Source organism: Lissotriton helveticus, chromosome 5_1 (assembly GCF_964261635.1).
Source record: "Lissotriton helveticus chromosome 5_1, aLisHel1.1, whole genome shotgun sequence".
Lineage (NCBI taxonomy): Eukaryota > Metazoa > Chordata > Amphibia > Caudata > Salamandridae > Lissotriton > Lissotriton helveticus.
This window is the reverse complement of record NC_136065.1, coordinates 694,589,717-694,612,520: the sequence shown is the minus strand read 5'-3', so window position 1 is coordinate 694,612,520 and position 22,804 is coordinate 694,589,717. Positions and strand designations below refer to the sequence as shown.

The 22,804-nt window shown below is 46.7% G+C and overlaps 1 protein-coding gene across 2 annotated transcripts in view; it reads right to left on the bottom strand.

Annotated features, from left to right (window-relative positions):
* The window catches only part of NUDT13 (nudix hydrolase 13), a 632,694-nt gene that overhangs the window by 315,609 nt on the left and 294,281 nt on the right, over positions 1–22,804 (bottom strand). For both annotated transcript variants that reach the window (XM_078643092.1, XM_078643093.1), the window contains one exon: positions 7,110–7,249. In XM_078643092.1, the coding sequence (XP_078499218.1) occupies positions 7,110–7,249 (140 nt within the window). The remainder of the gene's footprint in view (positions 1–7,109; positions 7,250–22,804) is intronic.

The following is a 22,804-nucleotide window of genomic DNA, read 5'->3' as shown; positions in this document are numbered from 1 at the left end:
CAAGGGAGGCAGAACCTACCAGGATCAGCAGCAGGAGACATCACCACTGGGCCCCTGACGCTGTTTGTTCTCCCCCGCCGCCGATGCTCGCAACACCGCACGGCTGCAGCGGGGGGAGACTACAGCTCCCAGTGGGCTTTGGGGCTTGATCTGCCCACTTCCTGGTCCAGCGCGCCCGGAGGCGCTCAAAGATTGCGGGCTTCCTCCGCGGACGCGCGCGGGCGGCGCCGGGCGGAGCCCGGGCAGAGGGCGGGCCGTCTGTGGCCGTCCGGAGACAGCAGAGGACAGGACAGGCCATAACCCTTGGTCGCTAATATGGGGAAACGCAAGCTATTGAGACAGGAACAAGACTGCGAAGGTAAGAAAGCAAAGGTGGCTAAGAAACAGGATACGATAATCTCTTACCTCACCTCTGCCGTGGGGGCTCTAAATGAGGAAATAGCCATTGCCGAAAAGGAGTTAGGCCTGGGTGCTACAGACACATCTCCTACTGTGTTAGACCAGGCACTATCACCTGCCCGTGTCCTCCCTATCCCTCTTGAGCCTGCTGTTGTCATCACGCACCCACCTCAGGCTCTCATACCCCCTCAAGAATCACCGCCTATGGTTCAAGATAATCCTGGACAAGTACCAGTTCGAGAGCATAGAGACTGCAAGGGGAAGAAGGGAGAAAGCAGGCACGTAAAAAAGGACAGCAGGATTAACAAATCTACTCCGGGTCTGGACCTACCTGATAGAGTCGAACTGAATACAAACGATAAAAGGTCCTTGGACCACTTGGCTGACATAGTGGAGGGGTTGTTTGAGTCTCGTTTGGAGCCGGCTCTTGTAGCCATTGCCAAGGATATTGTTGACACCTTAAACTCCTGTGTACACAAACTATTGGACAAATGTAAACACATTGATAACTTTATAAAGGAGTATAAAGCAGATCCCTGTAGGCCAATGATCTTGAAGGATGGCGGGGTAAAATCTAAAACACTTTGTAGCCCGTGTGTAATAAATGAAATACCCGGAGGGCAAATTTGTGAGGATAAAATTGGGCCCAGAGATACACAGGTAATCATAGGTGGGCAGTCTGGTCCTCCTGTAACTGCACAATCTTACATAGGGGACCAGAAGACCAGCTTTCCACCGACTACTCTCAGCACACCTACTGTGAATAAGAGCCGTATTTTGAATCTGCCACCAGATGCAGCACCCTTAGTAGCTGTCCTAACTGGAATTCCTCCCCTGAAACCCGGAATGGAAGAAACTGGACATGATCTGCTGATTAGGGCACAATCATGGTGTTCCCAATTTTGTAGTGGTGGAGATGATATCTCTAAGAATATCATCTCAGCAAGGCGGGCAGAGTGGGTAGGCAGGCGGCCAAAATGCCTACCAGTGGACTGTGTGGTTATACATTTTAATTACCCCAATGTTGCGAACAGAATGTTCTGGGATGGGTCTGAACTCACGGGTACATGTATCAGACCTTTGCCACTGGGTTATTTTTATCCACTCCAAACTGACATTCAGAATAATAGGCCGGTCCCCCGTCCCACCAGAGGCTTTACTACAGGGAGGCCGCATATATCAAATTGTTCATATCAGGCTAGACAGGCTAACCTAAGAAAGGGGGGTTGGAATACAGTTCCCCTTAGTAAAAAATCACCCCCTGTCACTGATTGCAGTACACACATACCCCTAGGAAATAGATTTATCACACTGACAAATATGGAAACAAATGATTGACTAGTTAATCATGATTCAATTAGTGAGGAAAGAAGATTGAGGTCAGGTAGTAGAAGCTCTCGAAAGATTTTAAGTTGGAATATTGCAGGTCTAAAAAATAAATGTAATGATGTACCATGGATTAATTTCATTCAAGGCCATGATATAATAGCCTTTCAAGAAACCTGGGACTTGGATAATAGCTTTTGCCTAGATGGCTTCTCCTCCTTTTTTGTGAAGGCTGTCCCAGGCTTGGGAGGTCGACCCAAGGGAGGATTGCACTTGCTGACCTCATTAGACCTGGTAGGATCATTTAAAAAGCTTGACTCTGCCTCTAATAACCTTTTAATTGTGGAATGGGATGGCCCCAACCATACCACTATTTTGTTAATTAATTTCTACAATGCTTTAGAGAGAGAAACACGCAATTTTCACCACAGCGCTGTAGAGCGTTTTTTAGATGAATATAAAAGTCTGCATAGCACTTCATTCGAAACCCTGTTAATGGGAGATTTTAATATTCACCCTTGTAGATGGGACTGTTTAGCGGATCACCAGATGGGCCCTGTTGGGTCCTCCGCCGTACATTTTGAACACACCCAACAGGGAGAAGCCCTGGAGGCATTGCTAGCTAGTTTTAACCTTTTTGAGGCAGATGGGTTTAGGGGTGAAGAGAGGATATCGACATTTAAAGGGAGAGAGTCTGGTACCATCATTGACTATATATTTGTTTCAGTAGGTCTGATTTTTGTAGTTACCTCGTACAAAGTTGAGGACTCGGCATATAGCGATCATAACCCCCTTATCCTGGAGCTAGATCTAGGGGATGTAATAATTAGACGAGATACCACTGGTATGACTTCAAACACCCTGAAACCAAAAGATCAGTTTAGGAGGCTTAATTGGGCTAAGATAGTTCCCGACTCGTTTATGTCAGAACTACTTATCGAGGCAGATGCAGATTTTGCGGTCTGTCTTGATATTACGGCTTGTGGAACCAACATCATTGAAGCCTTTATTTCCATCTGTAATAAGGTCAACCAGGACTTAAAAATCAAATCCAAGGTTCTAGCATCCAACCACTCACGTTGGTTTGATGGTGATTGCTCCAGGGCACATAAAGCATTACTATGTGCCTTGAAACAGAAACCAAGGAACAGGGAGGTTGTAATTAGGCTGAGGAACGATTATAAGCGAGCTGTAGCTGCAAGGAAGAAGGCCATTAAAGTCATAGCATGGAATGATCTTAGCTCAACAGATATCCAGAAGGATAGTGGCAAATTCTGGGGCATAATTAACCATCCGTACTTCTCCAGTACAGAGAAAACTGCCCTGGACTGTGTGATTGCAGATGATCTATGGGTAACTCATTTTAGTAAGATCTATGACAACGAGGATGTTACTATAACTACATCATCCGATCCCATACTCACACATAGTTCACGACCGTTACAATTTGAATTGGCTGATGTTGAAAGGGCAATTGCGGATACATCAAAAAATAAAGCCCCGGGCCCTGAAGGGGTCCCAGGAGACCTATATAGGACTCAACCTACTCTATGGGCTAGGGTCCTCACAAATGTTTTCAATTCAGTCAGCACTAAAGGCTTCCCCCCATCCTGGTCCACATCAACTATAATACCGGTGTTAAAAAAGGCCTGAGAAGTGACCCCTCCTGTTACAGACCAATTTCCCTAATTGACTCTGCCGTTAAGATCTTGAGCAGAGTGATCCTCTCAAAACTGGAGGATTGTCTGAAAGATGGAGGGGTCCTTTCTAATCTTCAGTATGGGTTTCGTGCAAAAAGAGGCACTTTAGATCAATGCCTTAATTTGCAGATGCTCATTAGTAAGTATACCCAGGCGAAGGATGGCATGCTCTATATGGGGTTTATGGACCGGTCATCGGCCTTTGACCTAGTAAATCGGGGGAAACTTTGGGAAATTCTGAAGAATCTGGGAATTGATATATCCTTGGTGAATTTCCTAGACACTCTTCACCGAGGGTTGAAGGCGAACATCCGTGTCAACAGGGAAGGGGGGTGTACCCGCCACTTTGACTCCAAGCGGGGGGTAAGGCAAGGGTGTATCCTGGCCCCTCTGCTTTTTACCCTCTACATAAATTCCCTAGATAAACATCTGGAAACGGCCACCCAGGACACCCCCCATGTGGGTAACTCTGCAGTTCCGGTCCTCCTCTATGCAGACGATGCGGTACTGCTGGCCCGCACAGGACTGGGACTGCAGAGACTTTTAGATTCTTTTGGTGGCTTTATGGAATCATTGGATCTGAGGGTGAATAGTAAGAAATCCCACGTCATGGTGGTTGGAAAACGGCTGAAGACACACAAAACATTGCCCTTTTCATGTAATGGTGTAGTTCTATCTATTGTCCCAGTATTTACGTATCTTGGTGTCATTTTTGACCTAATGGGAAGCTGGGCGCCTCAAATAAATGCGAAGTGCTTGGCGGTTGCAAGATCGTCCTCTGCTGTAATGGACTTTGCAAGGCGGTTGGGATCTAGGCCTATGGAGGCACTCTTATCTATTTACAAATCCAAATGCCTATCTATAGCGCTGTACGGGGCCTCACTATGGGGCTATTTGCAACAGGATAAATTACAAAAAATTGAGAACAAGTTTTTAAGGACCCTGTTAGCTGTCCCTCAATCCACGCCTGTGTTTACATTACATACTGAGTTGGGACTGAGCTACATCTCCGATCTCATACGTTTAGCCCCAATAATGTGTTGGGCTAAGACCTGGATAAACGAGGAGATCTCACTGAATTACGCCATTTTAAAAGATGTAATGGCACTTGAAAAAGTACATAAAATACCCTGGTTATCCTACATTAGAGATGTTTTTGCTAAACTGGGACGGCCAGAGCTTTATTATTCCCCGCATCTGTTGCAAAAAAGGGATCTAGAGTGGATAAAGATGAACTTTATGAGGATGGACGAGCAAGAGCGGGAAAATGTGGAAATGAACAAACCTCATGTTAGATCCAATTATGTTTTAAAGACCACTCCACATTTAGAACTATACCTCAGAATTGTATCAATACCACATCACCGTCATCTCTTAATTAGATTCAGACTAAATATAGTACAGTATACTCTGGGTACTTCATATGTGTGGGGGAAACCAGACCTTACACCCCCCTGTAGTTGTGATAATGTCTCTCCCCAAACCCTTTTGCATTTTATTATGTTCTGTCAGCACTATTCTGATATCAGAAAGCAACACCTAGTGCCACTGTTAAGAGAAGCAGGGTTTACCCAAGTTAAACCAGCACTGATGTTTTTGCAACTGTTAGGCACTCCGAAAGTGATGTTTGGGGTTGCTAGTTTCCTGGTGGCTGCTGTACGTAATAAAAACAAGAGAGTGGTATTTAGAGACTTGGAGAAGTGATTATAATATTCCCTCTGTTAATGAATTTTGGTATTTTTAACCCTTAGATATGCCTATTTTTCACTAAATGTCTCTGTGTAACTTTTATGCATCATAAATATAATACTGTATATTAATCTTGATAATAATTTAACGTTTTTAATATTTTTGTATAATGCACTTTTGTGACTGCTTTTATGATTTTTATTAATCGAAATAAAGTGCTATTTGACTGACTGACTGACTGTACCGTCATGTTCGCCATAAGTTGGCAGGGTATGCTCAGACGTGAGTCCCTTGCTCACTTTGCCACTGGATTCAAGCAAGCCGGGCTGAAGACGGCTGAAATGCCAGAAACCGGTCCTCGGAAGCTTGAATCCGGTCCAGGGAAGGCATGGCTTGGCAGTTCGGGCTGGACTGTTCCCATGAGGCACAGGGTCAGACTGATTTGCATATGGCCATGTCTGAACTGGGGTGGCAGAGTGGGCTAAAGAATGGTGATGGATTAAACCCAGATCTGTTGACTGGGTGTGAGTGTTTGATTGGTTCAGATGCTCCGTCCATCACCACCCCCTTTTGTACCGCCTGGTGAACAGCAGCACTGGGCTGCTGCTCACTTGACAGAGCAGGAACAACTAAAGTTGTGGTAAAGAAGAAAAGAAGGTGCCCTAGAACACTTATATTTAGGAACACCTTTAGTTTTAAAGACATCTTACACTAAACAAGTAAAAACATGATACAATTTTTTGGCGTTTGCAGAGAGTTCATTTTATTAACATGCATGAGCGTTTTACCTTAGTAGATCGGATCACTGCATTGAGAGGCATTTATTAGCCGTAATAGTTTTCAAGCATGATCTTGGAAACATTCATGCCGCCCCCATTCTGAAAATAATGCCATCGGTGAACGAAGAGGCAAGTCATTTATCAGGTGCACCTTGTGTGTAGCCTTGATTGTTATATAATTTGAACAACATTATAGTTTATTAATTAAAACACAAGGGAATGTTTTGTGCACACACATCCTGAACTCGTATGTTTTAAGGGGCTCTCATTTGTGGTAATGAAGAAATAGGAAGCAAAGTGAAATTAACCAATTGCTTAGGATCACACAATTTCGTCAGGTGGGGAAGCTAGGACAGTTGCCACGTTTTCTGGTTTCACATTTTGCAATTCAGCCACCAGATGAGTATCTCTTTCCCTCTCACATTTTACATTAGAAGTTAAAGGTTTGACTTTAATTCTTGGTGCATGAAAATAGAGGGTAGGTAGCAGGCAGAAGTCACATGAAGGCTCAGTTTGTTGTCCACACCATTTATGTGCTTTGCGTCCCCCTACTCCCACTTTTCACCCCCCCCCCCCCCCGACCCTAGCATTGCTGGCATAGGTGCAGCAATCGGACATGTCACAGATAGTACTTTATGGCCACCCCCCGTGAAATGTTTGCGAGTTACCATGTTGTCGCCAATACAGGAGCCTGCTGAATGGGGTCGCTTCCCCCCAAAGGTCCTACCTGGAAGTGAGCAGCAATGTACAGCAGGCGGAATCTAGTGTGCTACGTTTATAGCAGATTAAAGAGCTGAATTTGTATGTGATGCGGCGACGCGACTGGAGGTTTGTTACAGAGAACCTGCCACCGTTGAGAGTAGACTTAACACCTCTTGAGTCCTACAGTCAATAAAAAATAGTGCATTTTCCCAAGAAGAAGAGATCAACTCCATATCACACTCTACACACATTTTAGGAACAAGTGTCTCACTATTTTGATATATCATAAAAATATCAAACTTTTATATTGATTCCCAACAAATCACACTACAAGCTCTTAATCACACAATATAAATATATTTGCGTCAAAGACGAGCTATTTGTCCTGCTTTAGAATAATTACAAAAAATACTTTCCTCCGTACAAATTCATTTTAAAAATCTGCGGTCTCTGCTATTTCTGCATACTGTGTCCACAATGTTCATAACTGTATTAGCTTGAAAGGCCTGCTTACCTTTACCATAAATCTGTGGTGCGGAGTACTTGTTTCCCACTTTTTCCAGGAAAGGGGTGAGGCGGTGAAAGAGGTAAAATGTTCCCCGACTTAGGGCTCGTCGACAAGCTTCGTCCTCTTCCTTTAACTCAAACAGGTGCCTGTAATTATAAGATCGTGAATAAAATAGTTATTTCCGTGAAAAGAAACATTCCAAAAAATATCAAATATGACACTGCTCCCTGCTTGTTGAAACAAGTCCCAGATGCTGTATATTTTGTGAGTAGTTTGTTGCACGTACAGGTGGTCAAAAACACCCACATGGACATTTGGCCACTTCTTGGTTTGTTCTAATCTAAGTACATCTGGTGGTATTAACACACGTTTAAGGGTTCCTGTATCAGCATTTGTGAATGTAGGCTGATGAGAACACCCACTATGCAGTTTGAAAGTGTGGCGTGTACCACTGCTTATATTCCTCTGGGGAATCTGCCTGGGTATCTAAAAGGCTTAATGTTTGCACTTTCCATTTAGTGTGTAAGTAGAGCTCAGAGAATTGTCAACCCGAGCCTGCTATTAACAACTAGATCCCAATGAGGTACACTGCAGTTTTTAGTTATGAGTTGATAGTACAGCTGTCCAAATAGACTTTTCGGCTCTAGGTCCATCCCCTTCACTAAATGGCTTTTTTGATCATCCTCTTTAAGTCATTGACTCGAGACTTTGCAACTCACATCTTGGCTCACAAGAGGTGGACTATCTCTGTTTCTCCGGATGATAGTGTTTTTTTATGGTGTATCTTTCCACCTGCAATGCAGAGCTTGCACAAAGATCATGAAGGACTTCTTTAGAACTATAGGCCTCTCGGTCTTCTCCTGTTGGCACTCTTCCGTCAGTCCAATGTCTCTTGCTCTTCCTTTCTCCCTTCTGCTCCACTTCCTTTGTTGTGTGCTCCTTGTTCCACCAGGTTACCACCACATCTCGTTCTTCTCTTCCTCTCATCTCCTTGTCTTCCTTACCCACATATGTGCCTCAGTCCCATACCCACCACCACCACTCGTTACTCCCTCCTTAAAATTCTCTTTTCCATGTGTTTCTCATGCGCTATCCATCCTCTTCTTTCTCCAGCCCGCCCGACTCTGCTTACCCTAAGTGCACTCCTTGGCCTTCTATCCACCATTTGCCTCTAATTCCCTGACTGCATATTCCTCCCAGTGACTGCTCAAAAGTGCCACAGGAATCATGTATTGATGTTTCCTCCCCTTTGATAGCAACGAAATTTTATATATTCTGAAGGCTCCCTTGTCTCCAATATAGTCCTCATTTTGCTTGTATGTTGGAAGAATATTGCGTGGTAAGGCTGCTTTATTAGTCCTTGCCTTCTTTCTATGCTATAGAAACTAAAGAATTAGTGTAATTAAGGTTCACTTGCCATCAATGCAACACAAAAAGATGATAGACAGAATGTTGAACATTGTCAAACATTTACCCCAGTCACAGATCTGAGTTTCCAGTTAGGATCCAGCCATATGCAAATCAGCCTTGACCCCGTGCCCCATGGGAACAGTATAGCCCGAACTGCCAGGCCAGGTTCTCCCTGAACCGGCAAAAAAGCATCCTGGGACCGGTTTCGGGACATCACCCCTTATCAGCCAGGCTAGCTTGAAACTGGTGGCGTCAAACCTTTATTTGCCTTAAACAAAACACGTTTGTAATGAAATCAAAAGAACTGTGATATAAGCTGCCTCTCGTTTTTTGTCTAGCTTTAATGGTCTTACTATGCTGCTTGTGTTACCACATTAAACCTAGACCTACTGGCATTGAAAATGCTTGCTAACTTTGATTTTCCAACACAATATAACCATAATGCACTCTGCATGCAGGCCATGGGGAGGGAGAGGCCTAGCACATTATATTATCTAGGGTGGAGAGCAGATTTAATTGTATTTCATGTCCATTACGAAGAGGAGTAATGATGGATGCACTGGGGCATGGCACAACTGAAATGCAGGTCTTTCTGTCTCACTGACCTATGGTGGGCACAGGATGAAGACCAGAGGAAGAGCAATGCAGAATTAGATGAATAATACACATTACTTTAACGCAGCAAACTGTCACTGTCAACAATGAAGAGGAAATTGGAAAATGAGTCCCTTATAAAAATTAACTTGATATATAAAAAACAAGCAATCAGCCATGAAAACACATAAGGAAATTTGCAACCAGGGGGAGAAGCAAGATGGCGGCCGCGTAGTGGTGGCCGTTCGCAGCGTTGCAGTGAGGACATGGTTTAGCATCTCAAACCTCGTCTATGTAGCCGTACATCAACTACCTAAATCAGACAATGATCGGTGAAAGTCTCGATGCTTGTAGCCCTTACCTGTCGGGTGTTCTGGCAGGGGTCGGCGAGCAGTTTCAGGCAGGCAGCAGCGCTTGTCTGGGCTATCCTTTCTTCCTGCCGCTGGACCTACGCGAGTGCTGGTGGATGGAGCGGAAGGAGCTGGCTGGGAGCGAGGCGGGGAGAGCGGAGTTCACGGAGCCCGCGGAGCTTGCAGAGAGAGAAGCGGCGAGGGGGGGCTATGGCTCCGAAAATAATCGGCGGCACTAAGGCTGCGGTGGCGAAAAAGAAGGCTGGGAATGATGGGGCAGCACTAGAAGAAGGAGAAATATTGCGGAAGGTGCAGACACCCCCGGTGGAACCAGCTAAGAGAAGCAAACAGACATCGGTCAGGACCCGCCAGCCTACGGCTTCAATCAATGAGATGTTCACTAGAAGCGGTAAGGAGAAGGGTACAAAGGCAACGGAGGCCATGAATGTGGGGGACGTGCTCACTCTCAGGAGGCTGAAGACTTAGGCAAAGGGCGGAAAGCTGGTACTGGTGTTACGCAAGCCCCCCCTCTGGGGGAAGATACTGGATGTGCCCTAGTAATCACCACCGCAATGGCAAATACCTATACAACCCATACCCATACAACCCCTGGAATGATAGATCACCCGATGGTGAGCCTAACGGGGCCAGACAGTGGGGTGCTAACCGTTAACAATGAAGCTATGAGCAAGGAGGGAGACAGAGCCAGCATCCAAGAGCAGATCGACCCGGTTACAATAGCTACTATGGATCAGCAGGTTCAGCAGGCTCTTGAAGCCTCTATAGGAAATAATGGTGATACGATTGTAGGGGGAGGGACTGGAAACTCAGGCTCCTCGGATGTAGAGAGTAGTAAGAGTATTCTGGACTCAGAGTAAGAAAAAGAGAAGGTCCCCAGTGAGTGCTTTTAATCAGTATCGGAAGGGGCGGAATGGTCAGAAGAGGAAGATGAACGAAGTTCCTATATGGGGGATAGTAACTTGGAGTCTGAGAGCGACCCTGAGCATGAACTCCCGGCGACGGCAATTAAATCTATCACCCTATCAAAAACACATGACCAGCCCCAACGAGATTTAAGGTGGGATCATTCCTCCTCAATTCCACTCCAGGGCAGCCCTAGTTTGGAAACAACCCAACTTTCACTATTGGAGGTGATTCATCAAGAAATTCTCGCGCACAGGGAGAAAACACGGCAGGATAGCCGCAAATCTCAAGCAGCGATGAGGAAGATGCAGGGCATGGTCAGCAAATTATCCAAAGCTTGTGTCAACGTGGGGGACAGAGTTTCGAACCGCTAGGAAAGAGTAGTTACAACGAAAGCAGAGGTCGCCGCGGCTACCAGCAAGGTTGAGTCTCATTGCGCCCAAGTTACCGATATCCAATGGAAGCTAGAGGACATGGAGAACAGGCTCAGGAGGAACAATCTGAGGGTTCTGGGAATACTCGAGGGAGCAGAAGGGACGGATGTTAGAGCCTATGTTATCAAGCTCTTTGAGTTGGCATTCCCGGAGCTATCTAGCTGGAATTGGTCTGGAGAAATCCAGAGGGTGCACCGTACTCCTTTCAAAATGCGCCGTAATGCGAGGGAAGGGGACAAGCCAAGGGCGATCTTAATCTTCCTGGGCAACTTTATTTTGAGGCAGACCATCGCTGAAAAAGCAAGACCAGACGCAAAGAGGTCCAGTGAAGGAGTTTCATTTTTCCTCCGCCCAGACTATTGTCACACGACGGTTGAGAGATGCTGGAGGTTAAGACAAATGATCAAGCCTTTTCAGGAGAAAAAAATGCAGGCTTACCTGATAAATCCAGCGCAACTGAAGATAATCAATGAAGGGCGGACACAATATTTCACATCAGAAGTAAAAGCGCAAGAATATCTGGACTCTCTTGGCAGTCAGTGAATTATTTTGTCCACCCTATAGTATAGTAAGCTTGGTAAAGTACGGCCAGCTGATAGAAACTAAATGTAGTAAGGGGTATTAAGTTTTTGAAGTAATCTTTAAGGTAGTCCTCACTGTTTTCACTGCAAACCATCACGTGCACAGACATAGGTCTGAGCGCTTCACGAGGGAGGGTGCAGGGTTCAGGGGGGCGTAGGGGGCAGAGGGGGAGGTGAGGGTTGGAGGGGTGGAGATGGGGGTTGGAGTGAGGGTTGGGGAGGGGGGAAAAATGCAAAAAAGAGAAGTCTTGACACAAATGTAAATCTAATCCAGCATATGAAACGTGACCTATGTATTAAATACGTTCTCATCATTCAACTTATGTAGTCTAAAAAGAAGGTAGAATGTAAACAGAAGTATGTCCAAACTTAGGATTTGCTCTCTGAACGTCGGGGGCCTAAATGATTGGAAAAAAAGGGGAAGACTTGCTGAATTTGTAAAATCTGAACAGATGGACATCTTGTGTCTACAAGAGACGCATTTACCATGGGGGGAAAAACATTTGTTGAACTTAAGTGGATATGAGATCCTATCTTGCTCCTTCCAGACTTCAACAGTAAGGGGGGTAGCTATCATAGGAAAGGTTGGTCTAGGTGGGGCAAAACACTTTAGGGCAGATGCTATGGGCAGATGGGCACTTTGTGAGATGAATATAGGTATAGTTCAAGTTCAAGTTCAAGAATTTGTATAGAGCACTACTCACCCAGAGGGTCTCAAGGCGCTTGGGGAGGGGGTTCATTATTTATCGAATAGCCAGGTTTTAAGTTCTTTCCTGAAGGAGATGTGGTTCTGAGTGAGGCGGAGGTGAGTGGGGAGTGAGTTCCAGGTCTTGGCCGCTAAGTAGGAGAAGGATCTACCTCCCATGGTGGACCTTTGGATACGCGGGACTTTGGCGAGGCCTTGATTGAAGGATCTTAGTTGGCGGGTGGGTGTATAGAAGGATAGTCTAGTGTTGAGGCATTCGGGTCCTAGTTTGTAGAGGGCCTTGTGTGCGTGGGTGAGGAGACGGAATGTAATTCTCTTGTTGACGGGAAGCCAGTGGAGGTCTTTCAGGTGGCCGGTAATGTGATCTTGGCGGGGGATGTCTAAAATGAGTCTCGCCGATGCGTTTTGGATGCGTTGGAGTTTTTTCTGTAGTTTGGCTGTAATTCCGGCGTAGAGGGTGTTTCCGTAGTCTAGTCGACTCGTAACCAGTGCGTGGGTGACAGTCTTTCTTGTCTCAGTGGGGATCCAATGGAAGATTTTTTTGAGCATACGGAGTACGTTGAAGCAGGAGGATGAGACGGCGTTGACTTGTCTGGTCATCGAGAGGGCGGAGTCTAGGATGAAGCCTAGGTTACGTGCGTGGTCTGTGGGTATGGGAGCGGAGCCCAGATCCGAAGGCCACCATGAGTCGTCCCAGGCAGAGGGGGATGATCCTAGGATGAGCACTTCCGTTTTGTCTGAATTAAGTTTTAGGCGGCTGTTTTTCATCCATACGGCTACTTCTTTCATGCCTTCGTGAAGATTGGTTTTGGCGGTGTTGGGGTCTTTGGTGAGGGAAAGGATCAGCTGGGTGTCGTCAGCGTAGGAGATGATGTTGAGGTTGTGTTGGCGCGCGATGGAAGCGAGTGGACTCATGTAAACGTTGAAGAGGGTGGGACTAAGTGATGATCCTTGTGGTACCCCGCAGATGACTTCGTTGGCCTCTGATTTGAATGGGGGGAGGCGGACTCTCTGGGTTCTTCCGGCAAGGAACGAGATGATCCAGTCCAAGGCTTTACCTTTTATGCCGATGTTGCTGAGGCGTTGTATGAGGGTGCTGTGACAGACAGAGTCGAAGGCGGCGGAGAGGTCGAGTAGAATGAGGGCCACTGTTTCTCCGTTATGCAGTAGTGTTCGGATGTCGTCTGTTGCTGCGATGAGGGCGGTTTCAGTGCTGTGTTTGGCTCGAAAGCCGGATTGTGATGGATCGAGGGATTTGTTGGATTCCAGGAAGGTGGCGAGTTGGCTATTGGCGGCTTTCTCAATGACTTTGGCCGGGAATGGGAGGAGGGATATGGGGCGGTAGTTTTTAAGTTCAGCGGGGTCTGCTGTGGGTTTCTTCAGGAGGGCGCTGACTTCGGCATGTTTCCAACTTTCTGGGAAGGTAGAAGAGTTGAAGGAGCAGTTGATGACATCCCGGAGATGGGGTGCGATGATGGAGTCTGCTTTGTTGTAGATGTGGTGGGGACATGGGTCGGTTGGCGAGCCAGAGTGGATGGAATTCATTAGGCGGATGGTGTCTTCAGTGGTGATTGGGTTCCAGGCGTTGAGGTAGTTGGAGGGCGGTTTAGGTTCTGAGGGCGGTGGAGAGGATTGTTCGTTGGAACTGTTTTCGAAGCTGTTATGTATGTCGGCAATTTTGTTGTAGAAGAAGGAGGATAACGAGCCGCAGAGGTCTTGGGAGGGAGTGATGTCGTTTGAGGCTGTGGTGGGGTTGGTGAATTCCTTGACGATGTTGAATAGCTCCTTGCTGTTATGGGCGTTGTTGTCGAGTCGATTCTTGAATGCTGATTTCTTGGTGGATCGAATCAGCTGGTGGTGTTTGCGGGTGGCTGCCTTGAAGGTGGTCATGTTGTCGGTGGTTGGGTTTTTTCTCCATGTTTTCTCGAGAGTACGGCATAGCTTCTTGGATTTCTTGAGGTCATCGTTGAACCAGGGGGCCTTTTTGCTGTCTTGTTTGGTGTGATGGTTTTTCAAGGGTGCTAATTCGTCAGCGCTGTGAGTGATCCATTGTTTGAATTTGATGGCAGCTTGGTTTGGGTCCGGTGAGAGGGCGGGTGGGTTCTGGTTGAGCGATGTGAGGAGTTGGTCGGTGGTGATTTTGTTCCATTTTCTTCGGGGAATAGGTTGTGGGGGGTTGTGGGTCGAGGTGGTTGTGTGGCTGAAGTGAACACAACTGTGGTCCGTCCAGTGGAGAGCTGTGGTGTGATCGAAGGAGATGTGTTTGCTGGAGGTGAAGATTGGGTCGAGCGTATGTCCGGCTACATGGGTGGGGGTGTCAACAAGTTGTTTGAGGCCGAGATTAGCCAGGTTGTCGAGAAGGGTGGTGGTGTTGCTGTCGTTTTTCTTTTCCAGGTGGAAGTTGAGGTCTCCTAGTAGAATGTAGTTCTCGGAGGCGAGGGCATGTGGACTGATGAAGTCAGTGATGTCTTCGCTGAATTGTTTACGTGTTCCTGGTGGTCTGTAGATGAGGGTGCCTCTAAGTGTGGTTCTGGGGTCGGTGTGGATTTGGAAGTGGAGGTGTTCGGCAGTTGTGAGGTTATCGTCGGAGCTGGTCGTGATTTTGATGGTGTTCTTATGGACAATGGCGATGCCTCCTCCTGTTTGGACGGTGCGGTCTTTCCGGATGATCTTGTAATTGTCAGGGATGGCAATGGCGATGTCGGGTGTTGATGATGCGTTCATCCATGTTTCAGTAAGGAAGGCGATGTCCGGTGATGTAGTGTTGAGTAGATCCCAGAGTTCGGTGGCGTGTCTGTGGACAGAGCGGGTGTTCAGCAGGATGCACTTCAGGTGGTTAGAGTCGGGGTTGTGTTTGGGGTTAGTGGATGTGGTGTGGGTCTTATCGCAGGAAAATTTGCAGGAGCGACAGGCGAAGGGGCCGTGGGTACGTCCCGGGACAGCTTCGTAGCATTGTGGTGTGTGTCCGTGGTTAAGGGCGAGGAGAGTTGTGGCGTCATACGTGAAGCGAGTGGGCAGGGTAAGGCGGGGACCAGGGGGTATGGCGCTGGGTGCGGTCCAGGCGCGGACGGGCAAAATTCTGCAATGGATCGCACTCTGCTAGCCCCTCCTCCGGGTCGCCCCTAAGCACTCTGGTATTTGAAGTGCGTGTAGTTCGAAGAATAGAAATCAAGTTCATAAGTTCATAAGTGGTTCACCAAAGTTGGTGCGAGTAGGTACTCGTTGTTCCCAAAATCTCTAGACCCAAGACATGGCTCGGGTTTCGGGATAGTTTCCCTCATCAGTAGAGAACAAGTATGGGGTGGATGAGAAGGCCGCCAAGTAACCGTCACAGGCCTCGATGCCTCTCTGGCTCGCAGGGCGTCTCCAGAAGCTCGTCAGCTTGGCGCTCAAGGGAGCGATAAGTAGAATTCTGCAATGGATCGCACTCCGCTAGCCCCTCCTCCGGGTCGCCCCTAAGCACTCTGGTATTTGAAGTGCGTGTAGTTCGAAGAATAGAAATCAAGTTCATAAGTTCATAAGTGGTTCACCAAAGTTGGTGCGAGTAGGTACTCGTTGTTCCCAAAATCTCTAGACCCAAGACATGGCTCGGGTTTCGGGATAGTTTCCCTCATCAGTAGAGAACAAGTATGGGGTGGATGAGAAGGCCACCAAGTAACCGTCACAGGCCTCGATGCCTCTCTGGCTCGCAGGGCGTCTCCAGAAGCTCGTCAGCTTGGCGCTCAAGGGAGCGATAAGTAGAATTCTGCAATGGGTCGCACTCCGCTAGCCCCTCCTCCGGGTCGCCCCTAAGCACTCTGGTATTTGAAGTGCGTGTAGTTCGAAGAATAGAAATCAAGTTCATAAGTGGTTCACCAAAGTTGGTGCGAGTAGGTACTCGTTGTTCCCAAAATCTCTAGACCCAAGACATGGCTCGGGTTTCAGGATAGTTTCCCTCATCAGTAGAGAACAAGTATGGGGTGGATGAGAAGGCCGCCAAGTAACCGTCACAGGCCTCGATGCCTCTCTGGCTCGCAGGGCGTCTCCAGAAGCTCGTCAGCTTGGCGCTCAAGGGAGCGATAAGTAGAATTCTGCAATGGATCGCACTCCGCTAGCCCCTCCTCCGGGTCGCCCCTAAGCACTCTGGTATTTGAAGTGCGTGTAGTTCGAAGAATAGAAATCAAGTTCATAAGTGGTTCACCAAAGTTGGTGCGAGTAGGTACTCGTTGTTCCCAAAATCTCTAGACCCAAGACATGGCTCGGGTTTCGGGATAGTTTCCCTCATCAGTAGAGAACAATTATGGGGTGGATGAGAAGGCCGCCAAGTAACCGTCACAGGCCTCGATGCCTCTCTGGCTCGCAGGGCGTCTCCAGAAGCTCGTCAGCTTGGCGCACTCCGCTAGCCCCTCCTCCGGGTCGCCCCTAAGCACTCTGGTATTTGAAGTGCGTGTAGTTCGAAGAATAGAAATCAAGTTCATAAGTGGTTCACCAAAGTTGGTGCGAGTAGGTACTCGTTGTTCCCAAAATCTCTAGACCCAAGACATGGCTCGGGTTTCGGGATAGTTTCCCTCATCAGTAGAGAACAAGTATGGGGTGGATGAGAAGGCCGCCAAGTAACCGTCACAGGCCTCGATGCCTCTCTGGCTCGCAGGGCGTCTCCAGAAGCTCGTCAGCTTGGCGCTCAAGGGAGCGATAAGTAGAATTCTGCAATGGATCGCACTCCGCTAGCCCCTCCTCCGTGTCGCCCCTAAGCACTCTGGTATTTGAAGTGCGTGTAGTTCGAAGAATAGAAATCAAGTTCATAAGTTCATAAGTGGTTCACCAAAGTTGGTGCGAGTAGGTACTCGTTGTTCCCAAAATCTCTAGACCCAAGACATGGCTCGGGTTTCGGGATAGTTTCCCTCATCAGTAGAGAACAAGTATGGGGTGGATGAGAAGGCCGCCAAGTAACCGTCACAGGCCTCGATGCCTCTCTGGCTCGCAGGGCGTCTCCAGAAGCTCGTCAGCTTGGCGCTCAAGGGAGCGATAAGTAGAATTCTGCAATGGATCGCACTCCGCTAGCCCCTCCTCCGGGTCGCCCCTAAGCACTCTGGTATTTGAAGTGCGTGTAGTTCGAAGAATAGAAATCAAGTTCATAAGTTCATAAGTGGTTCACCAAAGTTGGTGCGAGTAGGTACTCGTTGTTCCCAAAATCTCTAGACCCAAGACATGGCTCGGGTTTCGGGATAGTTTCCCTCATCAGTAGAGAACAAGTATGGGGTGGATGAGAAGGCCGCCAAGTAACCGTCACAGGCCTCGATGCCTCTCTGGCTCGCAGGGCGTCTCCAGAAGCTCGTCAGCTTGGCGCTCAAGGGAGCGATAAGTAGAATTCTGCAATGGATCGCACTCCGCTAGCCCCTCCTCCGGGTCGCCCCTAAGCACTCTGGTATTTGAAGTGCGTGTAGTTCGAAGAATAGAAATCAAGTTCATAAGTTCATAAGTGGTTCACCATAGTTGGTGCGAGTAGGTACTCGTTGTTCCCAAAATCTCTAGACCCAAGACATGGCTCGGGTTTCGGGATAGTTTCCCTCATCAGTAGAGAACAAGTATGGGGTGGATGAGAAGGCCGCCAAGTAACCGTCACAGGCCTCGATGCCTCTCTGGCTCGCAGGGCGTCTCCAGAAGCTCGTCAGCTTGGCGCTCAAGGGAGCGATAAGTAGAATTCTGCAATGGATCGCACTCCGCTAGCCCCTCCTCCGGGTCGCTTCTAAGCACTCTGGTATTTGAAGTGCGTGTAGTTCGAAGAATAGAAATCAAGTTCATAAGTGGTTCACCAAAGTTGGTGCGAGTAGGTACTCGTTGTTCCCAAAATCTCTAGACCCAAGACAGGCGCGGACGGGCGTAGAAGGGCTTACCTTTGGCGCACCTTCGGCGCGCATGGGGCGCGACCGCTGCGCGTGGACGCTGCGCGCAAAGGCATCTGTCATAAAAGGAGAGTGGAAGGGGCGGAGCGTGGGAGGGGCCGCTGGGAGGCGGGAGCAGGGGGGATGGGCTGGAGGCACAACACAAAATGGCAGCAGACAACAACAACAGGCAAATAGGACGAGATTGGGGCACGATGTGCAATGAGCGCTACAGCAGCTGGGCAGGTACAAATATAAGCAGGCAAATAAATTCAAAGTCACTGCGAGCAAGCACAGGGTCGATTTTGGCAGCAGTGCTAGCGCTACAATACCAAGAGGCACTAATTAAGCAGGCAAAAGAATTCTGAAAGCGCTACTATATCAGAGGCACAAATTAAGCAGGCTATTACATTCTGAGTCAGTGCGAGCAAAGCACAGGGACGATTTTGGCAGCAGTGCAAGCGCTACGATACCAAGAGGCAGGGAGGCAGGGAGGAGCGACCGGGTCTGCAGGAGTCAGGCTGGTCACCATTTGCGGGATATATGGATCAAATCAGGACGACCCTGAGGTTTTCGAATGCATGGAAAAGGAATTGACTGAGTGGCCTGCCCCTATTGTGGTCTGCGGGGATTTGAATATTGCAGGAGATTTTGGGGGGGGAACTCCATATGCTGGTCGTAAACCCAGGGTCTTCCGTGCTGTCTGCTCCATGTTGCATTCGCATGGATTAAGTGATGTGTGGTGGAACAAGGAACCGGGAAACCCGGGGTTAACATACTTCTCATGTCCATTCCAGAAGTATACTAAACTGGATTATTTTATGGTTTCCACTACAGAATTTAGTAAGGCAAAGATTCAGAAATTACCAAAAATAATCTGAGATCACAACCCACTGACCCTGATTCTGGATTCCTCTAGGCCAGTTAAGAAGCATAGGCCCTGGACTTTTGATAGAAAGCTAATAGCAGACAATGCCTATGTGGAGCCTATTAAGATCTGGTCTCAGGGGTATTTTGACGCAAACAGGTTTAGCGCATCACGAAATACTGTCTGGGATACTTATAAAGCAGTATTAAGGGGGGAGACCATTAGTTACGCTGCCCAATCTTGGAAAAAGATCAGTTCACAGAGGGAACAATTAGTGAATAAATTGGTAGAAGCGGAGGAACGACATGGGAAAGATATATCGCAGGGTAGAGAGGGGACAGAAAGTCAAGCAAGAGTCATCTCTATCAAAGCGGAAATACATAAACAAATGCAAAAAAAGCAGCCTCCGAATATCAAGCGCAGAAAGGTAGGTTCTACGAGACAGGTGAACAGGCGGGAAGGGCGCTTGCACTCCGTATCAGACAGGCTGCCTCCAAAAATGTTATAACCCGCATCGTAGAGCAGGGCCAGGACTATGCTGAACCTCCGGAAATTCTGAATGTTTTTAAAAGGTATTATCAAACACTATATCAGGAGGAATTAACCGCAGAGATACCATCAGGAGAGCTGGGGGAGTCAGGAATTAAACTGGATAAGGGGGACAGGGAAATCTTGGAAAAGGACATCACTCTGGATGAATTACTGGGAGCCATACAAGATCTAGCACTAGGTAAGGCGGCGGGCCCAGACGGCATACCCCTAGAAGTATATAAAAAGGTATTAGAGGAAACAGCCCCATTGCTCCTTGATTTATTTAACGGGATAATAAATACGGGTAAAATACCTGAATCATGTTAAAATACGAATATAGTGGTGTTCCATAAGAAGGGGAAGCCAAAAGAAAATCCTGGCTCTTATTGACCCATATCCCTTATAAACACAGATAATAAAATGTATGCAAAAATTCTGGCAATCTGATTGGGGAGGTTCATTGGGAGTCTGGTCTCTCCCTGGCAGCATGGTTTCATTCCAGGCGGTGGTACCACGGACAATATAAGACGAGCAATCACTCTGTTTGATTTCAATGCTGCGGGGGAGGGGGATGGCAATGATCCTCCTCGACGCGGAAAAGAATTTGATCGTGTTAGGTGGGATTATGTGTGGGGAGTGCTGGAGGGAAGAGGGTTTGGACCAAGAATTCGTAAGGCTATCCAAGCGATGTATTCAGACCCAGTTGCTAAGATCCAAATGATGGGCGAAAGTTCAGATAAGATCTATATAACAAGAGGGACACGGCAGGGGTGCCCCTGCTCACCCATTTTGTTTGCGCTCTACATAGATCCCTTGATACAGCGGATAATGGATAACTTAATAATAAAACCTGTAATCACAAAGGGCTTTGAAACAAAAATATTGGCTTATGCCGATGATTTGGCAGTTATCTCCGTAGAACCGGATGCAGCTCTGCGGGCCTTGGTTGATATCACCAAGTCATTTGGGAGGTATTCGGGTTATCGTCTAAATGAAGAGAAGACCCAAGTGCTCTGCTCCCAGAATATAGCTAAATCGGATCTGAGGTTCGTCGATTCAGCTGTATATTTAGGGGTAACGATCAATGCTCTACCTGATCATATCATTAGAGACAACTTTACCCCAATATTGAAATCAATGGAGGTAGATTTGAAAAGAATGGACACATTACATCTGTCAATAGTAGGGCGTGCTAACGTCCTCAAATTGACAATGTTTCCAAAGATTTTATACATGTTTCGGTCTATTCCCTTCCTAATAGACGAAAAACGTATCAAATTAATAGAAGCTACATTCATGAATTTTTAATGGCAATACGGAAAGGTTAGAAGATCCTTAAAATGTATGTCACTGCCACAGGAAAGAGGAGGCTTGGGGATACCTAATATAAGGTATTATCACTGGGCCTGCCTATTAACTCAAATGGCAGTCCTATTTGACCCTGCCGTGAATGAACCAAATGCTTCCTATAGAAGTGACAACTCCCCGTCAATATATGAATTAATATTATGAAGGGAGGTAATTGGTGTATTATTGAGAAGGACAGAGCGACGTTATTATAAGAAAATGAAATACAAGACGATAGAAAGTATCTGGGGGGGTCTGGACGGCAGTGCAGAAATGCTTGGGAATTCCTAGGTATAACCATCATACACCCCTGTGGAATTCGGGGTTGTTCCCAAATTTACGTAGTGACGGTATGTGGAAACACTGGGAACGACAGGGTATTCTGACAGTGGGGGACATTATGGTCAGGGAAGAGATTAGACCCTTAGAAGATCTCCATCAGGGATATCCCCTGCTAGGTAATCAGGGTTTTAAGTATGCTCAAGTTACCCATACAATAAAATCTAAGAGGCCACATATCGCTCTAGGCAAAAGGTGTAGTATACTTGACTATCTGATGGGAGGAGGGCGTAGAATCAAAAGCATATATAGAACATTAATGGAGGAAATTCAGGATGACATGGAAAAAAACGGGGCGTAATGGGCCACAAAACTGGAAGATCCTGATGTAGACCTGGATAGAGCACTACAACTGGATAAAAGATTCTTACGCTCCTCTAACCTAAAGGCGCAACATTTTAAAACGCTTTTTAATCTGTATTATAAACCCTCTAAGCTATTTGAATGGGGGAAGAGGGAGGATAACAGATGCCCCAGGTGTTTGGAGGGCCCAGCTGATCTTATACATATGTTTTATCAGTGTGAAAAACTCAGAATGATTAAAAGAGAGATCAAGGTATTCTGGGAGGGGCTGCTAGATATTATGATAAGTCTATCCCTAACACTGACAATTCTAGGCTGCGAAAGCAAGTTGGCCTTAAAAGCGGAGACGGAGGCCCTGGTTTTTATCTCAGTAGCACTTCTCCTTATTCTCATCTCAGCAGCCTGGAAAGATACGGCTGCACCATCTTTTCAGATGTGGTTAACCAGACTTTTAGGCATACACAATTTAGAGGCTGCCCTATATACGAACTTAAGGGCAGAAAAGCACGGGAGATGGGTCTAAAGATTTGGGCACCCGTGGATAAATGGAGGGCCACTAGGCTGCAGTAGTAAACAATATAGTGCTGAACTACATAATGATGTATATAACGTTTTTTTATACTTGCTTTCCGTTCATTGTATAATCCGTATTTGTATGATTGTGTATATATGATGTCTCTCTTTTTTAAGGCTTCAATCTGTTCCAAGGATCTTATTTTTAATGTCGGATGATATTTATTTCTTGTATAATGAAGTTAATTTTTTATACTGTGTCAATCAATTCTCAATCAAAATAAATAAAGGAAATTTGCAACCAAGACAAAGGTGTCACCTCTGCTAGATCAATATTACTTTAGACAATTCACAGACCCTTCTGGACCGCGGACGAATGATTCAAACCTGGTCTCCTAAAGTCGGGCAATGGCAGTCCTGCTGAGAAACCCCAGGATACCTAGAACTAATGCTCTTCAAGTGTAAACATGCAAAACCACCCTGGGATGATATAGACAAGACAATCAACAAGATACTTCAAAAAGATATCCCACTTTACCTTATCACTATTGCTCTAGGCACGAGCTCTATGGTAATGGACCTGCTCCTAATACTAGATACAAGTCTATCCTATGAGAAAGAAAGAACTTCAATAACGTATCCTATTGCACTGGGTGGGTCTGGGTGTGTTGCTCAAGAAGTGCAGACAATAGCATTTGTAACAAAGACTTCAAAACTAATTACCCATGTCAACTATGGTTCAAAATAGACCTACAGTTGCAAAAGTCAAAATCACCCTGCGGTAAAAAATACTCTGGACATATTGGAGACTCACAGATACAAATACCACTGACGTAAACTATAATACTCTTCAGCTAGTACGTAGTAACACTCCACCAGTCGACTACACTCCATTTCACTGATAGATATTCATAGCAGGTACTTATATCACTTAGGTTTA